The sequence below is a fragment of the Terrapene carolina genome, unplaced genomic scaffold, assembly GCF_002925995.2.
Source record: "Terrapene carolina triunguis isolate 2854851 unplaced genomic scaffold, T_m_triunguis-2.0 Scaffold67, whole genome shotgun sequence".
Classification (NCBI taxonomy): Eukaryota; Metazoa; Chordata; order Testudines; family Emydidae; genus Terrapene; species Terrapene triunguis.
Window position 1 is genome coordinate 36,387,432 of NW_020664418.1, and position 13,758 is coordinate 36,401,189.

General features: G+C 44.7%; 2 protein-coding genes across 5 annotated transcripts in view; both read right to left on the reverse strand.

The window, feature by feature from the left end:
- CEMIP (cell migration inducing hyaluronidase 1) overlaps positions 1-13,758 on the reverse strand; it is a 150,362-nt gene that overhangs the window by 101,353 nt on the left and 35,251 nt on the right. The window lies entirely within an intron of this gene.
- Positions 1-13,758, reverse strand: part of LOC112102567 (cell surface hyaluronidase-like) — a 74,689-nt gene that overhangs the window by 21,351 nt on the left and 39,580 nt on the right. For all 3 annotated transcript variants that reach the window (XM_024193929.2, XM_029910718.1, XM_024193928.2), the window contains exon 19: positions 8,382-8,590. In XM_024193929.2, coding sequence (XP_024049697.1) covers positions 8,382-8,590 — 209 coding nt within the window. The remainder of the gene's footprint in view (positions 1-8,381; positions 8,591-13,758) is intronic.

Genomic DNA, 13,758 nt, shown 5'->3' on the forward strand with positions numbered 1-13,758 from the left:
AGCCATCTCCTGAAGGCTAACTCTACTCCAGTGCTTGACTTGGAAAGGGGAGTGTGATGTACTCTCCACTCATGATTGGAAAAAAGGCTGAGAACAAACTGGAGAGTATCTTCACTGCCCTCCTCCACCCCCCAATTCAAACACCTTACATTTCAGCAGACTGGCCTGGAGTCCATGTTTCCCAGTGGCTCACTAGAGCTGTCCATCCCACTCCTCTCAAATTTCTTTTTAAGGCTTTGTCTTCAGTTCCATTCCATTAAGCACATTCAAGTCCTCACAGGGACAAGACAGCTACCAGGCAAACAGCCAGCAATTTTCCTTTTCAAGGCCTTGTTAAGACTAGCCACTTCTGAAAAACAACTCACTACAGTTCTAGTGACAAATGGAGAACATGTTACATTACCAGAGCGGTGTGAACCAAACTTAAAATGGCCTTTCTGGAGGCTAACAGAGCCTAAATCTGCATAGATAATTGACAGAGAGTTAATATTCACACACACAGTTTCATTTTCACATTTATGCCACTTTAGGCAAAGGGGTTTATATTTTTGAGGTCAAACAAATTAAAGCTCCAACCCTACTGGTGATAGCTAGGATGCACAGAGGAGTCAGCACAGTATTTGGCTCACAGAACCTTACCTTCAGACTAAAAAGAAAACCTGTACTGAAATATTAGGAGTTTCACTGACATCATATTTTTTCCCTAACACACTGGCTTTCTTGACAGTAACAATTTTTTTTTTAATTTTCTCTCCTTAACTGGATTATCCAATACTGTATTACTATTTTTCTGTGAACATGTCACACACACATATGGTGAGAACAGGTCTGTGGGACCTGTGAAATTCACAGCCACAAGACCCGCTGGTTTGGGGGAAGGGAGGGGAAAAAAATAAATAAAAATCTCAGCTTCCAGTGGGTGAGAAAAGAAAAAGTAACATGTCTAGCCCTTTTCCTCCTGGAGACAGCCTTGAAAATGAAACCCAAAATAAACCAAAGTAAATCACTTCCTAGGGTAGAAAAGAACATGCAGCGGGGATCTGCAATGGAAGGCTGGGGGTAGGGATGGATCTACAGATTGCCTGACCCACACATTCTTCCCATATGTTTATTATGTAAAATGAGTCAGTCAAGAGTCACCTCGCTAACCTTCCCCAATATCCTCAGGCCAGCCCTGGGCACAGAAGTGGACAGTAGGACAGGTTTGGGGACAGAGGGTGACAAAAACTGTTTCACAGGCTTACTCAAAAACATTAGTGCCAGCTCCACATAGGCTACTACAGTAATAATATTTAACTACAGCTAAGCAACTCGCATTCCAAGGTTTCAGTAAAAATTTCAGCTCCTTTCTCAACAGTAAAACATCTCACTACAGCGCCAATCTATTTGATTAACCTAATGGATCAAAGATAAGTAAGAAAAATTATTTTTGAGACACAGGGAGTTTAAATATATTTACTAATTTCTATGTTATTTGGATATTTGAATTTGAACTGGGATATAATCAGCATATTTAGGGCCAGATTGTGATACCCTAACTCACATCTAATAGCACATTATTATTATTATTGATTATTTGTATCCTGGCTGCACCTAGAGGCCCCAACCAGCCATCAGAGACTCATTGTGCTAATTACAGTATATATACATATAACAAAAAGATGGTTGCAGCCCTAAAGCTGCCAATAGCAATTTGATTTGCAGAAAAGTTGCTTTCATCTGCCTGTGTATTTATCAGTCCAGGTAATAATGGCAGAAGCAAAGCGTTGCTCACACACTAGTTAATTTATAAAAGAATAAAACCACAGCTTAAACAAAAAATCTCCATCAGCTGGGCATGTTTGCCCAGGTTTATTCTAGCCTGGTCTTATTGTCTTTGTTTTCCTCCAGATTGCATCACTGGTAAAGAATTTAATTGTACACAAGATAAGTAGCTACAAGCATGAATCATACTAAAAAAGCAGCTGTAGACAATAATCCCTTCAAAGTTGAAACCAGCTCATATGAAGCCAAATACTATTAGTGCCTTGGCGTTTCATTTGGGGAGCTGGAGAATATAGATGGTTTGCTTATGCTGAAGGGCACATTATGATAATTTAGGTCATTTAGATCAAAACACTCATCCAGATCTCACGTTGCAAAACATGGAAAAAGTGTTAAAGTGCCACCTTTTCATCTAGAAGTTAGTCATGGGCCCAAATAAGAACCTCAAATTTGAGGCATGGGGAACAGGGGAGTGGTGAAGAGGAGATCTGAACCTACCTCTATGGTTTGAGTTCTGGGTCAGATTCAAAATAACTCTCCTTTTTTCCGGTTCCTGTTCAGAAGATTTCAACGCTATTGAATATGATCACAAACCCTAGCTCTGGTACAGCCTGGAACCAGACCTTCAGACCCCAGTCTAATACAAATGACAATCCAAACACGGCCTCCTGTGCCCATTTTTATAGAAATGTAAATATTCAGCCCTTCCATATGCCTGTCTGAGTCCAAAGAAAACATGAATACATCCAATTTCATTCACTTCCAATCAGAATAGTACAAAAACCAAAGCTCTCCAGTCCTTCCCCACCACTGAAACCTTTGCAGAGGTGCAACGAAGTGCTGAGCACCTCTTATGAAGTGCAGAGTATATCAACTTCTATTGACTTCAGTGGACACTTAGCATCAGGCCATAAGACAGTACCAATGAATAAAGCATTATGAAGACTGCCATGCAAGTTTCCACAGTCCATGGCAATAAGGCAGATCAGAGCATCGGCAGGGAGGTTTTGTGGGGGATTGTGATAATTTGACTGTAAGTGACCTCATCAATTTATTAGGTCTGTTATTCAGATACACCATGATATTTCCCTCAATCAGCTGAATCACAGCGGATGGGGGGGAAGTGTTTCTCTCTAAGCGTTAACAGACCAAGTACAGCGGTATTAGCTGGTGCTCATTAGTAATGCTGAATGTACAGCCTAATTGCCCTTGCTTTTCAGGCTATTTCCATAGTACAATTTACCACATGATGCTTTAGACATTTACTCTGAGGTGATTTGAGCCCTCTTTAGATTTTCCTGATAACACAAATAAACCCTACTGATTTACTGCACTGCACCATGCATTTGATAATCGTCTTAGCTTTAGCCTCTTCCAAGATTAGAGAATCTGCACACAGACAAAGACTAGGTCATTAAATCGAAGGACTTTGCCTACTGTCTGAAGTGCCAATCTTTGGACCATTTCTCCAGAGTCTGAGAGGAGACACTTACCAGAGACACACACAATATTCCCCATAGTCTCTGCCTAGCTTTCCAGATTTGCTCCCCCTCCCTCTCCCTCACCTAACAAGCTTCTGTGGTGGTTCTTTGTGCTACACAAATGGATATTCATGCTGAGCAGAGCCCTTAACCTAGTTTTTAGGGATCATTTCCATCCCTCCGTGAAGAACAAAAAAAACAAGGGAGCATTGAAACAGCCTTGATGAGGAACATCGGCCAACAGGGAGCGGAGACACGTTGTGGAGAGGTCTTAGGTCTCCGTTCATGAAACTTTCACACATGATTTATGCTGGACAAGAACAGGCTTCAGAATAGTTTGATAGGTTCTACGGGACTTTATTCCCGATAATTAAAATTCCAGTTGGTATTCTCTTTCTGCTCAGATGCCAAAATGTTTGGAAGTTACCAGGTCCTATGTTAACCAGGGCCGGTGCAACCAGTAGGTGAACTAGGCGGCCGCCTAGGGCGCCTAGTGGTTGAGGGTGCCTAAAAGCCCACTCAGGCGAGGAGGTGGAGTGGAGGTGAGCTGGGGCAGGGGGGTGCGAGGACGGCCACCCGCAGAAACGGGGGGGGGGCGCACAGGGGAACCACTCCTCGCCCCAGATCACCTCCACTCTGCCTCCTCCGCTGAGCACACAGCCCCCGCTCTAATTCTCCTCCAATCGGCGCCGCAAGCCTGAGAGGGGAGGAGAATTAGAGTGGCGCCAGCATGCTCAGTGGAGGAGGCGGAGTGGAGGTGAGCTGGCGTGGGCTCCCCAGGTGGGGTTAGCTGCCGCGGGGTTGGGGCTCCCCGGGTGGGGGGGGGCAGCAGGCGGGGTTAGCTGCTGTGGAGGGGGGCTCCCCAGGCGGGGTTAGCTGCCATGGGGGGGGCATGGTTAGCTGCCGCAGGGGGCGGGGTTAGCTGGGGGTGAGAGTGGCGCAAGGTGGAAGTTTCACCTAGGGCATGAAACTTCCCTGCACCGGCCCTGATGTTAACAGTTTCAAGAGACCTCAATAGCACACCTTCATCTTATCCTTATAATAAAACTCACATCTATCTGACTACCCTATGAACTAGGAAACAAAAGTGTTCCTTTCTGAGCCAACCCGGACATGCCCAACACTAATTTAAAGCTCAATCTGCAGATCTTAACGACTTTGGTTTTCTAATTCAAATCAACTGGTGAACCAACTGCCATACCCAACAAGTCACATGGATTTCTCGCTGGAAAGGAAAATCAGTTTTCTTCATGCAACATGCCTGTACAAGAGTTTCCACAGCAGAGCCATAGATGGCAGCAAGTGGTGGTTCAAGAGGTCAAGCTTTTGTTTGATTTCTTTAATCCCATTTACATTTTTTAGTGGAAACTGAAGGAATTTCGAGGGCGGGGTGTCACAATTACTGTAATCCTCACATAGCCATCGAAATCAGCACTGAAGAAGTACATCCATGACATGCCCTCAGCTAGTCACACATAAAAGAGAGGGCTCCTCCTAAGTGCTTGTGCTCCAAATAGCATCCTAGATACATGCTTGTGCAGTGCTGCTGGACACAATGGGTTAGATTCTCACCTGGAGTAAATTCACATTGACTCCAACTGAGGCATGTCGATTTACCCCTCTGGCCCACCTAGTGAATTTCAGTGCTCCAGTCTTTTAAACCAGTGATACTTAGACTGAGGCTCAGGAACTGCAAGTGGCTCTTTACTGTGTCTCCTGCCACTCACTGTGTGATTTAATTATTAACCAATCAGGATGCTTTTACTATGTTACTAACCAATTGTAGGATACCTGGTCAGTCAGTTTGCTCGGAGTACATTCATTCACACATACACAGAACATGAAACGATGAATTCATGCTACTGTGGCTCTTTTGGGCAGTGTTGATCACAAATTTGGCTCCTGAGCCACTGAGGTCTGAGTATCCCTGTCTTAAACAGATATTTGAATTAAACGTAAATTACTGCTGTTGGGATGTATGGAGTTTCTGGTGGCAATGCAGGAGTTAACCATACAAGTATTCAGTGTCAGTATTATGCCTGACTGCTGGAGCAATCCAAATCCTGCTACGCATCCCACTGTCAAATTCTTTATTTCCCCCCTGACCTTCTTTTAGCCAACTCAAAATAGTTATTCCAGAAACACCAGTGCTGCAACATCAGTATCCCTGATACAGCTATTCACTGCTCTACCAATGCCAGGTAAAAATAATTTAAATAAAAGCTGCACTGCAATTATTACTCCCAAGACACTGCTATTAAGCTTATCGATCATTCTTCTTGATTTTGCTCAATATGCACTTTGTACATTCTTCACTATGTCAAGAGTGTTCATTTTTGGTTGATTATTCACAGTGCTGTGTGTTTTAAACAAACAGGAAGACCTGTTAAGGCAGGTAAAAACTTCCCAAGGGGGCTAACTTGGATTGTCTCCATCTTGGTAACTTGTTATTTCTTCCATAATAAGAACGCTGCACTGAAGTAACGGTCACTTTGGAAATGCTTAAGAGACAGTGGTTTTAATCAAAATCCTCTTTTCCCCTCAGTTACTTTGCCCTTCCATGAGAACCTCTTTTCTCAGTGCTTCCCCTGTGCAGCCTAAACTCTTCATCCTTCCCATTACATCATTTGAGTTCTTGCCCTACTTAGAGGGTCTAGTCTATTCAGAATGAACAGGGACTTGCGACACTTGTTTCTTTCTAGACTCTTGCTAGTAAGAAGTTTTATATGAAGCAAAATTGTGGTTTTCTTTCAGTGTATTTCTTCAAACCAGACAGCCTGACAACTGTTTCTTGATCAGAAAAAAAAAAAAAAAAATATCTAGGGACAGACAGCTTTTCCCCCATTCAACTGATTTGAATGTGGTTCTCTTGTTGTTGTCTTTTGTGAAACCAACCACACTGTAGGGTTTTGAATATGTGATTTATGTTGCTGCCTGAATAAGGGACCAGATCTCTGGCTGGGTTTTGTCAGAGACCCAGGGGCTGCGTATAAATTTGAATCTGTTTTAATACTGTGGGCCAGAGCCTCAACTGGAGTAAAAACTGGCATGGCTCCCCTGGAGTCACCAGTTACACCAGCTGAGTATTTAGCTCTATAATTGCAAGGAAAATTACTTTTAAAATAGGAAAATAAATGACAAAACTAGGGCTAATCCACAGATGACAAACTGACTTTTCTTCTCTGTGAAAGTACAAGATCTTGAAAACTCTTAGACGAGGGGTCGGCAACGTTCGGCACGCGGCTCGCCAGGGTAAGTACCCTGGCGGGCCGGGCCAGTTTTATTTACCTGCTGACATGGCAGGTTCGGCCGATCGCGGCCCCCACTGGCCGCGGTTCGCCGTCCCGGGCCAATGGGGGCGGTGAGAAGCGGCGCGGGCGAGCAATGTGCTGGCCGCAGCTTCTCGCCGCCCCCATTGGCCCGGGACGGCGAACCGCGGCCAATGGGGGCCGCGATCGGCCGAACCTGCCGCGTCAGCAGGTAAATAAAACTGGCCCGGCCCGCCAGGGTGCTTACCCTGGCGAGCCGCATGCCGAACCCGGTCTTAGACATTAATAGCTCCTCCATGGCAAGAGAGTGTGTGAGGTGAGACACATACACCATACACACAGCCTGGGACCTACACCATGGCCCATATCTACCTTCATCTTTAAAATCATAGGAGAAGTTTGCAGAGACTACATCTCAGCACAGTCACTGGGGAAGGCTGCTGGGAGTATGATAGAGCAGTTCATGCTGGGATATGTGATCTCTGTGAACAGCATCTCCATAATGGAGATTAGGAATGTCCTTCTCCGGCAGCAGCACTGAGTCATTTGGACAAAGCTACCAGCAGGTATTCAAAATGGATTTTGGTTGAGCAAAGCATAAACACCTCTGCTGTATGAGCATTGCCCACAAATTTGGGCAGAATTTGACCCAAAAAATTCAGCACAAAAATTCAAGGAAACCAACACCATTCAAAACAGCCAAAAATGCTACCTTCAGCTAAAACCTGTGCAATTTAACCATCTTGGAGGAGCGGAGTTAGATATTCTCTATGGGCTCAATTTGCAAAGCTATTTAGGCACCTAAAGATGCAAAGACTCCTAACCTGCTTATGCACTTTTGAAAATCCCACTACATGCCTACCTGCATCTTTGGCACCTAAATACTTTGTGACTCTTGCCCTGTGTGATTAAGGCAACATGTAATAATGGAAGAGTTTGCTTGCACAACTCTGCTCTTTTACTGTATCATCCTAACAGGACTCAAGAAGTTATATGTGCTAAAGAACCTGTGTGTCAATTATAGGGTTTTCTATATTGCTTATCACTGTAGTACCCAAGTATCTATTTTGACAATGTAAATAATGGGTGTGCCTCACATATTGTGAGGCTCTCTCTCCTCTCAATTACACTAGTTCCAATCAGGTGTAAGTGCACTGAAGTGTATGGAAGCATGCCAATGTAAAACCCATGTACATGTGATAAGAATCAGTCCCTTTACCCAATAGTCAAAACAGGAGAGATCTGGGAGGAGCGGGGGGAAGGGGAGAGGGAGGAAATGGAACAACCTTCAGGGGGAAAATAAGTCTAAAGTGCATATGTCCCAGTTTTATATAGAGGAGGTGCAAGAAAACATGGAAACTGGAACAGAATAGAGTTTTATCAGTTTTGAAATATTTCAGCAGACTCCTGGTATTTTTAAACTTGATACAAGTAAAGAATGAAATTGCAGTGTTTAGGACAGAGAAAATGTGACTCTCCATACACATTCAAATACATTTCTACACTTTATATTCTACACTTTATATTTATGGGAAATAAATTGGGTGTGCAGCAACTAGCGTGAACAAATGAGAGAGCACATGAGGTCTCCTTTGGATCTGATTTCAGGGACAGCATGCTAGTTGTAAGCTGGATTTTATTTCAAAACTTACTGGAAGGAGAAAAGTCTCTGCACATCAGAAAGGCTGCAGTAAAGTGAACACAGAGGCATTTGTTTGTAATTGTGTCGGTCATAAACAACTTACTGCAGCTCTCTCAGAAGTTGCTGATATTGTGCCAAAAGATAAATCAGCAGGACCCTGGAAAAGCATCATAGCAATACTCACATCAGAAACAGAGCACATTCAAAGGAAATCTTGGGTGGTACCTGTTGAAGTTGATTGGGTACAGAATGACATCCTCGGGTGCTCTCCCATCCCAATGAATGGTATAGGCCTGCTCCAGCATCACTACAGGTTGGTACTGTTGGTATGGTACTCCTCTATTCACTCCCTGCAGCCTCAGGGGATGAGAATGGTATGTTGCTCTGGCAATAGATAAGGTCAGATTCTCAGGACGTCTGGCCTGAATATAAAGCTGAGGGTGAAAAAACAAACAAACATTCATTAAGCCAACCGGGTCTCACCTTAACATCTGTGTTTGATCATCATTTCCTATAAATGGCTTTGCTGATGGAACGTTCAGAACTTTCCGAAAGCCACCGAAGCATTTCTGACTCCAATAATGCAGTACATCAAAACCAGATTTTGTAGCTATCTGCATGTCATTTCATGGCGTACAAAGGGACCAGAGCACCAACCAATGTTTATAACTCAAACTCGAAGCGAAAAGGAGTGATTCAGAAAATATTACTAGATGCTTCCCCCCCCCCTTATAAATGCAAAACAATTACATTTTAAATGAAGGGCCACAAGCCTGATCCAAAGTCCACTAAGGTCTTTGGAAGTCTTTCATTGACTTCAATGGAATTTGGATCAGACCCATAATCTGTTGTGGAATCCACATCTCTATTCCACTCTGAAGCATTTGGGGGCTGGAACATACAACTAGGGTCCTCGTAAACTTTCCCACGTTCCAAATAGTGTGTTACATGATCCACAGCACTATTCTTCTGCATTGAGCCTAACAGATGCACCCCTCCCTCACAGGGATCAGGATGTGGATTGGCTCAGCACATTCCTAAGAATGAATTTTTGCCCTGACTCTAGCTTCACGTGAAGGCCAATTTTTGTTGAAAAGCTATTTTAGCCTTTAGGTCAGAGGTGGGCAAACTACGGCCCATGGGCCACATCCGGCCCGCGGGACGGTCCTGCCCGGCCTCTGAGCTCCCGGCCGGGGAGGCTAGTCCCCAGCCCCTCCCCTACTGTCCCCTCCCCCGCTGCCACACGGGGAGCACTCTGGCCCACCGCTCCGGTCGGGCTGCACGGCTTGCACCCGCCCACCTCCCAGACTTTCCAATAAGCCAGTCCTGCCGCTCTGAGTGGCATGGTAAGGGGACGGGGATCGGTGGGGTTGGATAAGGGGTGGAGTCCCCAGGGGGCGGTTAGGGGACAGGGAGGTCAGGGGATGGGGAACAGGGGGGTTGGATAGGTATGGGAGTCCGGGGGGCCTGTCAGGTGATAGGGAGTGGATGGGGGCGGGGGCCAGGGTGTTTGGGGAGGCACAGCCTTCCCTACCCGGTCCTCCATACCGTTTCACAACCCCGATGTGGCCCCGGGCCAAAAAAAGTTTGCCCACCCCTGCTTTAGGTGGAACTCCTAATGTACAGCAGCCTTCCCACATCAGGAATACCAAGGCAGTAGCTGGATAGATGTATATTCAGATCTGCTAATGTAATGTTAGCACTTTAAAACATTGTGTAGTGCAGCCACACTCCCTGGAAGATTTAAAATAAATTGGGAGCAGCTTAGGACACATACAATCTTGCTTCACTATCTCATATACCAGTCAAAAGGAAAGTGCACCCATCTTCAGCTGACTAGCACTTTAGAATTTTAAATAAAAAAAAAAAGCATACATGAATTAGCTTGTTTCTACAAGAAAATGCATTTTCTAAAGCAAAGATTTCACACCTTGAAGAAGAGCAAAATGGAGGCAGTCCTCTGTCAACAGCTTTTACTACCACCGGGGAGACTGTGAGGGGAGCAACAAAGACTAGTAGACGGAGCACTGGACTGGGAGTCAGGAGACCTGGATTCTGACCAAAGCTCTGCCATTAACCACCTGTGAGACCCTAGGCTCTTCACCTTCATGTGCCTCTTCTTTTCCCCTCTGATCTGTTGTCTGCTTTGTCTATTTAGACCATAAGCTCTTCAAGGAAGGCAGGGACGGTCTCTTACTAGGAGTATGTCCAAGATCAAGCACATTAGGGTCCTTATCTTATCTCTAGGTCCTAACATAATAATAATTCAACCGAGAACATAGTGTGTGTCATGCCTATGAGCAACTCCTTTTAAATACACTATGTGCAGAACCACAGCCAAGAAGCTGGGTGTAGCCTGCACCTCACTTTTCTGTCAGGCATAACATACAGCTCAAAATGTTGCAACCAGTTGCTGCTTTCTTCTTGGAATCTAACTTCTTGGTGACAAAAAATTTGATTTGATAAGAGAAAGTGGTGGGGAGTCCAGCACAGGGGTTATGTAACCTCTGGTCTGCTTTGTGGCAGGATATTTTTGGAAGCGTCTCAGCTTGAGATTTCATGCCTGGGTGTCCATAGGTAGACTCTGAGCTCCACCACAACAACAAAAAGTGGCCTGATTTTCACTTGCAGGTACTATTGACTTCAATGAAGCTGAGGATACTAGTGCCCTTGAAAATAAGGCCACATTTGGTTAAGTGTATAACTACAGGGTTAGCAGCCTCACTGTAGGCACCTAAGTTTGAAAAATTTGGCCTAAAGTCACAAGAGATCATTCAAAAAAAATTGATCCATAATTTTTAGACATTTGGTCAAATCCTGCTCTCACTTACATTGACTTGGATAGGATCGCTCCAGAGTAATAGTAATTACGTCTCTGGTCCTGGCAGTACATGAAGTACCATTGGGGGAGGATCACCTTTTAGGATCAGACCAAATATTAGAATTAACTTGTTCTCCTTCCTCCTGCTCCCTCCCACTGTTGAAACCATAAATCATCATTTAGTAAAATAATTTCCCAAGTGAACCACATTTGCTCACTCCTCAATGGCTCAAGGAAAAATGAATGTCTTTTAAGTTCAAATGAAAAAAAAAAACTTCTTTTAATTTATGAAACCAAAGAAAATCCATTAACCCTTTACATACAAGCTCCAGATCAGGAGGTTAAAACAGTGCATTGATCACAGTCACTGCCATCAGGTTGAAATTCTGTATTACCCACACCACAGAAGGTCAGATTAGATGATCATAATGGGCCCTTCTAGCCTTAGTGTCTTTGAATTTATGTGTTATTCTTGAACTGAATGGTGTTTTTCTGAGTACGGAATGTTGGAATCATGTCTGACACTGCACAATAATACTCTAGACCTCTGTCCATATGAAAGTCAGTAGTATTCATCATGTCATTCTAACCTTTGTATTCCATGGTCTTAAACTCCCCCCCCCCCACCCCCCAATACATGCCTCGGGATAGGCAGAAAATCCTTACATTCTAGGATGGAAAAGAAAAGCATCCTAAATACTTTAACTGCTGAAAATAAGTGTTCAAGGGTTGTGAACTAGGCTGTCCACTGCACCTACTGTTAATAGGTTCAAGAAAGGATAGAAGAGTTTACCATATGCTTCCAAAATATGTTCTTTATCATCTCGTGTCAGATAAGTTATCTGGCAGTAAAATTTTCTTAATGTCTTGGGACAAAGTTACAGGCTTAACTAAAAGTATAATAATTACAGTTGCTTTATAAACACTGTATCATTGTCAATGAATAAAAATGCAAGCCTTGTGGTTAGCTACAAATATTTGTAAACTTACTTCATTTCCCATTCCAGCCAACACATGCAGGATTTCCAGAATTGTAATCAAGTATCTTTTTAGCTACACAGTACAGAGTTTATAGATGCTGGATACTTTGAAACTTGCCTGTTCATTTTTATTATTAAAATATCAAATGCTGAAAGTCCTGATCCAGCAATGAACTCCATGCAGACAGGTCCTTGCACTCATGTGCAGCCCCAGTTAAGCCAACAAGTGTAGGGGACAGCCCATGGGGAGTTTATTGCAGCACTGGAGCTCAAGTATCAGACTCACAGACAAGTCCTCTTGTTATCCACAGAACTGAATAAGCAGCCTCACTGCAAGTTTCCCCATGCCACCCTGTCTGCGGACTTCACCCCTGACCTGGAGGGATAGATCACACCTAGGGAAAAGAGGGGAGCTAAGGCTATGTCTACACGAGCCCTTTTGTTGGTCAAGGGTGTGAACCCCCCTCCCCCCACTGACATAAGTTTCACCAACAAAAGTGCCAGTGTGGACAGTGCTATGTCAGTGGGAGAGGCAGGGCCGGCTCTAACTTTTTTGCCGCCACAAGGAAAAAAAAAAAAAAAAAAAAAAAAAAAAAAAAACCCCCCCCCCCCCCCCCCCCCCCCCCCCCCCCCCCCCCCCCCCCCCCCCCCACCCCCCCCCCCCCCCCCCCCCAAGCACCACGCCATGCCGCCGAAACACATACAACCCACCCCCCCGAGCGCCGCCCGGACGAAACCAAAACAACAACAAAATCCCGAGCGTCCCACGCCACCCCAAGATTGGCTGCCCCTAACAAGGTGCCACCCCAAGCATGTGCTTGGTCAGCTGGTGCCTGGAGCCGGCCCTGGGGAGAGGTTCTCCTGCCAACCCAGCTACTGCCATTGGTGCAGGTGGTTTAATTATACCGACGGGAGAGCTCTCTCCTGTCAGCATAGAGTGGCTAGATGGAAGACCTTACAGCGGTACAGCTGTGCTACTCTTAGATTATGTCTACATTACAGACCTTAGTCTCTGCCTATTCAATCCCTGACTTTGCGGAGTCTGCCATCCAGGATGCTGATTAGCACTAGTTCTAGCAATGATTTCATGATTTGGAAGCCTGTTCTCTGTGGATTGAACTTAGTCCATTTTATATAGCCCCAAAATAGCCAACAACAACTTTTGATTACTACTGAACTGGCTGAAGTCAAAACGTCTACACAGCAACCAGACACCCACTGCTGGCGCTCAGGCTGTGGGGCTGTTTCATTGCTGTGTAGGCTTCTGGGCTCTAGTTGGAGCTCAAGCTCTGGAACTCTGCTGCACCTTGAAGGGTCCTAGAGCCCAGGTTCCAGCCTAAGCCCGGAAGCCTACACAGCAATGAAACAGCCCCACAGCCTGAGCTCTGCGAGGCAGAGTCGGCTGACATGGGCCAGCCCTGGGTTCTTCTTTGCAGTGTAGACTTACCTGTAGACTGCATATCACTACCTTAAGCAGCCCAGTCTCCTGAAAACTTGACACAAACACCGATATCTACCTACTCTTCTTATAGCGTCATGACAGAGTCCCTTTCCTTTTCTTCAGTCCTTTATTCCATGACATCTTTACTCTCATCACTTGAAACTGAAAAAAAAACCAATCTCCATATATTTCTGGAGAAAGAACTTTGGTATATGTGAATTAATCATCTCTCTCCAAGGAGGAAGAAGAGACATAGCAAGAGAACTTTGTTCTAGAATAATAGAAACCCAGCTTCCCTTCGCTCCAGTATATATGTTTACATAAATAAAATAAATAAAGAATCCAACAGGAGGAAGAGAA